Source organism: Rhincodon typus, chromosome 39 (genome assembly GCF_021869965.1).
Source record: "Rhincodon typus isolate 14 chromosome 39, sRhiTyp1.1, whole genome shotgun sequence".
Lineage (NCBI taxonomy): Eukaryota > Metazoa > Chordata > Chondrichthyes > Orectolobiformes > Rhincodontidae > Rhincodon > Rhincodon typus.
The window spans coordinates 15,934,856-15,940,676 of NC_063370.1; the positions used below are offsets into that span (position 1 = coordinate 15,934,856).

Below are 5,821 nucleotides of genomic sequence, written 5' to 3' on the forward strand. Positions count from 1 at the left end.
GGTTCTAACCTCAGCCCATACTACCTCAGTAGACGAGTTGTCATCAAACGTCCTTTCTGCCACCGTAATACTGTCCTTGACTAACAATGCCACACCTCCCCCTACATTCATTGGAATGTAGAAGAATGAGAGCCTACCTTATTGAAACATAGGAGTTTCTTGGGGATTTGACAGATGGATGTTTCCCCTTATAAGAGAGTCTACAACCAGCAGATTTAAGACTCAAATGAAGAGGAATATCTTCTGTCGGAGTGAATCTGGAATTCTTTACCATAGGCTGGTGTTTATGTATATTCAAGGCTGAGAGAGATTTTTAATCAGTAAGGGAATAAAGGGTTCTAGGGAAAAGGCAGGAAAGTGGAGTTGAGGATTATCAGATCAGTTATGATCTAACTGAATGTTGAAGCAGACTCAGGGGCGGAATGGCCTACCTCCACTCCTATGTCTTATGAGCTTATTACCATTAAGGACAAAATGCCCCCATCCACCATCTTACAAAATTCACTCCCTCCACACTGATGCACAGTGGCAGCAATCTGTACCATCAAAAGGTCTACTGTGGCAACTCACCAAGACTGCTTCAAAATCCATGACCTCTACGCCACCATTTATAATATCCCTCCAAACCATACACCATTCTTATTTAGAGCTATGTTGTTTATCCTTCACTATTGCTTGGTCAAAATCCTGGAATTCCCTTCCTAAGAACACTAGGGGTGCCCCTGGTTAGCAACAATTCAAGAAAAGGCTGTTCACTGCCATCTTCTCAAGTGCAATTAAGGATGGATAATAAATGCCATCCTAACCAGCAATGCCCATATTCCATGAATGAATGCAACAGTTAATTACAAATTTCTTACCATACAGAATGATCCTGGCCACAGTTGAGCAAACACCAGACACTTCCATTGGCAACTTTAAAACAAAAATCACAAAATAAGGACCAATATAGTTGAAGTATTTTAAAGACAGAAAATATAGCCCTGTATTTTCCCATTGTCTTCCATTATAACAATGGTTGCTGCCAGGTGAAACACCCAGGAAAGCGCTTAAGTACCATTAATATAGTTTAATACAGTTTCCACTGTTCTATCCCTTGAATGCCACTCACAACACCCTCTGTCACCCATTACAACAGGAAATCAGGAAAACTCACAGAGAATTCCAGGACTTTTACTTTTGGTGTGTTGGTTGCTGATAATGTTTTGGGTTAACCTCCCAGTGGTCTAGATGATAAAGACATTGTCCATTTGGTATTAACCCATACAAACCAGAAAGGCTTCTGCTGCAATCATCAGTGCAGTCTTAGTTAACCAAACTTAACAGTTTAGGTGATATAATTGTTTTTAGAGCCCCATAAACAGGAATGATTAAGAAAAAACACGAGCAAGGGTAGGTCTCTCAATGGGTTTGCATTGGAATGTGAACATACATGTTTGCTCAGTGAAAGTAGAATCAAGCTAGTTGTAGTACAGTATTTTAAATAATCCACCAGATCACTGCTCCTATTTCTTATGTTTATATACTTAATGCATGCTGGGGTAAGCAGGAAAATAGAGTTAAGCTATGATCTTATTCAGTGAGACAGCCTTGAGGGGCCGCATGATGTATTCCTGCATATATTTTACTTCATATTCACCAACAAAGTTCATGTTTGAAGTGGAGTAGACTGCATAGGGTCAGTGTCTTCTCAAGGGGAGAGAAGAAATTTAACATAAATAAATTTTTAAAAAACTACATGGTAAATGGTATATTAGCCCAGTAAAAGACTCACAGATAGACAAATTGCCATGGTTGTCAATTCCATTTGCTCAAGGACAACTCAATAGTTGTCAGTCAGACCATTGACCTTTTGCCTTCCTGTCTTCTAATCAGTTTGAGTCAAGTGTGCCTACATTTTCCAGAATTTAGATGAATAAGAGAAAATAAAATTCACAGAAAGGTTGGTGGTAGATGCTGAGAGGCTGTTCCCTTCATTGGACAGTATTTTTTTTCACTCTCCACAAAATAATCAAAAAGTGAAGATGGCCTTTAGTAGACATAGAATGATGGAGAAACTCAGCAAGTTTGGTAGTGTCTGTAGAGAGAGAATCAGTTAACATTTCGAGTCTGGTATAACTCTTTAGCAGAAGAAAAGTCCTGCTAGACTGAAAAAAAAACTGTTCCTCTGTCACTGATGCTGCCAGACCTCCTGAGTTTCTCTTGCATTCTCTGTGTTTGTTTCAGATTCTCAGCATCCACAGCATTTTGCCTTTATAAGGATGGACTTTACTTGGTTTGCTGTTTGTGAAAATTCTTCAATGTCTTTGGCCACTTAGTCTGCTTGATGATATCACTGATAATTCTGGCGCCCACAAAAGGGCATGCACTGACTTAACATTGGGAAAGGTAAAATCCACACCACACAGCACATAGCTTTTTGTGAGTAGCTTTCTTCAAGGTCACACGTGGCAAATACTATCACTTCTCCACTTCCTGCAGAATCTAGACTGTTGATTTTATGCGGTGGATATGCTAAATGTCTAATCCTTTGGATACTTGGCATGTCCTTGTTTGCATGCTGAAAAAGATCTCTCAGTGAAATTCAAAGAAACCACAGGCACAATTATAGCATATAGGGAAAGCCTATAATAACAGTGGAATGAACTGTATTAATCATTGTACCATAATAGAAATCAGAAACAGGAACAGAAAATGCAGTAATAATTTTAGATACTAGGTTTATTGTAGCAGCTGCAGCAGATTACAATATACCAAACCTACCTGTCTTTCATATCAGCTTGTGCTTCAGTTATGGCTGTGAGACCATAAACAACAGCTAAACATATTCCAATGTATAAGGCCATTAGCAAAGTGCAATCACAATTCTCCTATCAAAAGACAGAATAAACATTAAATTATATTGTTGGGAATCTTGCTAAAGGTGTTGTGCCAAATCTTGCTGAAAAAATGCCCTATGTACGGTGCAGACTGTTATTAAGGCACAAATCAGCTAGCAAATTCAGACTTTAAAGATACGCTGTAAATTTCAAATCTGGTGGTCAATTTATTTTGCTCCACTCTATGCTTTGTACAGACAGCATCTCACTCTTAGCCTCTTAATCCACTCTCTCTTTCCTTCCTATTTCTCTTTACAATGAGTTAATTCACCTTCCTGATTCAGCATCCCCCTGTACTCTGGATCACATCGTTAAGGAGAAACTCCATTTGCCCAGCAATTATCAGCTTGCATTTCCAGCAAGTAACAGTGCAAATATCTTTCAAGTAAAGGCTACAGAAAACATACACAAAACATTCCCCTTGTCAAGCACATAACCCTTTTCAAAATGAGAAGCAGTAACATCAGGTCCCATCTATATCAGTTCATCAAAATACACAAATTATTTGCACAGCAATGTAAAACTCCCAAAAATAGTGGATTAAATGTCACTGGAGTGGTGTGCACCACCAGTTAAGATGTTTCAGGTTCCTGCAGTGCATTTGACGCATATTTGAGACTTCAAAGTCTGCAGCATTGTGATTATCACAGTAAATTTAGGGAAGAGGATCTTTAAAGGATTTAAGGTGATATATTACCTTTAAATTATATCTTAGTCTTCTTTGAGATTTGAAAACGAGGATATTTATGTTTGCATCCATACATTTGCACTAATATCTTCTAAATGTTTCTGCTTAATTGAAGACAATAGTAACAATAAACTCTCAAGACTCTGTGCATTAAATGTAAGAGAGGTTGGATACTATGTGTCCATGGGATTTATACATATTGAGTTCATGCTGTGCATATTATTGGACATTGAGATGTGAATTTACTTGGCACACTTTAATTTACTGGCTAGCAACCCTCTTCAATACAGAACAACAAGCAATATCTTTAGGAGATGCTGGCACCATATTCCCACCTCTTGTTTAAGATGACTCTGGTACATAATATATTCCAGGACCATTGTTGTTTTTATAGGAAAAGGTGAAGTCAGCTCACAGTATGAAAAGAACGATAGTACACTGGCACAACATGAGGACATCATTATCAGCCCTGCAGAACTTGGTACACCACAAATTATTCTAGATCTAAATATCAGACTGTCAGCTGTGCTTCGATCAAGCTGGCTTCGGTTACTCTGTGTTGTGTAACTCGATGACTCTAACTTCAGGAACTTTGTGTGCCAAAGAAAATTTCATTAATGTGTCAGTGACCATACAATATTGTTGTCAAAGGATATTTAATGAGATCTGGATAGCAAACCATAGATCTGGGTCAAAAACAGAAAGTGTTGGAGAAACTCAGCCGATCTGGCAGCATTAGTGGAGAGAAAAACAGAGTTAACATTTCAAGTCCAGTAACTCATCAGAACTGTGTGTCTGAACATTACCAATGGAATATATTTGTCAGCATCATCTTCTAAAAGCAGAAAAATCTACTTCTTTCTAGTTATTGTTTTTAATTAATGATATAGGAGTTGATTTATCTCTTCAGTGATAAGGCATGGAGTTGCTGGACCATTATCATATACTTAAAACACAAGTAGCTACTTACAATTTTCTTTACATGCCTCTTAAGGGACAGACAATTGTGGAAAATGCACCTGCAATTTTCCAATATGTGCTCACAGGTGTCAGTGCTTCCCCAAATAGCAGTATGCATGTGTAATAACAGCCTTTCAGTGTTATTATTTAATATAAATAGCTCCTTTAAAGAACCAGAATGTGCAACAACTAGTCGGTGCTATGCTACATCCACTGCAGAAATTACATCAAAATAGGTACTTACCACAGTCTATAGTACTCAGATGAGTTCTTTTGTGGCTCTGTGTAGTTTAACAAAACCAGATTTGTTTTGACTGTCAAAAAAATTCTAAAGATATAATGTTGAACAGTGACAGAAAGAAGAAGTCTCCTTTTTGCTTCCTCTTTCAATACATAGAAAGATTTTAAATGTATGTAATATTATGGACAATAAGCTCGAGCTCTTTCGTAGGACAGAAAGTGAATTTGCTGAACTTTCCTTAACAAGTTATGTTGAATTAGCTAGAATTCATGGCAAAGCAGGTAATACATGATGGGGAGAATTTTAAGGTGATATTTTTTGGGGTGAGGGAGGGCACAAAGGTGAAAGTGTGTTAAAAATAGCACATCTGAATGCGCTTGGTTCCTCAGCTCCATCCCACCATGGACCATTTTCCCAGAGACAGAGTTGGAGGCAGCGTGGCCATCTCCATGATAGCTGTAAATAGGTAATTGACCTGCTTAAAGGCCTGTTGTCAAAAAATTGATGAAATCCTTTGTAGCCACATTTTCTGTACTGAACAAGGTAATTTTTTTTGGAGCAACAATTCCAAGGTAGCATAAGTCAATTCTGGTCAACAAGAGAAGAGAGGCTTTTTTTTTTCATAGAATCCCTACAGTGTGGAAACAGGCCCTTCAGCCCAACAAGTCCACACTGACCCTTGGAGCATACCACCCAGACCCATCCCCTTAAAACCCACCTAAGCACTACAGGCAATTTAGCATAGCCAATTTGCCTAGCCTGCACATCCTTGGACTGTGGGAGGAAACCGGAGCACATGAAGGAAACCCACACAGACACAGGGAGAATGTGAAAACTCCACACAGACAGTCACCCAAGGGTGGAATTGAACCCAGGTCCCTGGCGCTGTGAGGCAGCAGCTCTAACTACTGAACCACCGTGCTGCCTTACTGCAATGTTTTTGATAAGTCACTCAGGACAGATCAGGTGTCACTAAAGTGGAGTTTACAGATTTCAAGCAAGGAATGAGGATACAAGAGGGAGTGAGAAAAGTAGACTGCATGTTAGGAGTAC

The 5,821-nt window shown here is 38.8% G+C and overlaps 1 protein-coding gene across 2 annotated transcripts in view; it reads right to left on the bottom strand.

The window, feature by feature from the left end:
• rnaset2l (ribonuclease T2, like) overlaps positions 1-4,875 on the bottom strand; it is a 54,991-nt gene extending 50,116 nt beyond the window's left edge. For both annotated transcript variants that reach the window (XM_048618414.1, XM_020512416.2), the window contains exons 1-3: positions 4,772-4,875; positions 2,764-2,870; positions 861-915 (exon numbers count right to left, since the gene is read on the bottom strand). In XM_048618414.1, coding sequence (XP_048474371.1) covers positions 861-915; positions 2,764-2,846 — 138 coding nt within the window. In that variant the 5' untranslated portion in view covers positions 2,847-2,870; positions 4,772-4,875. The remainder of the gene's footprint in view (positions 1-860; positions 916-2,763; positions 2,871-4,771) is intronic.
• Positions 4,876-5,821: the final 946 nt, after the last annotated feature.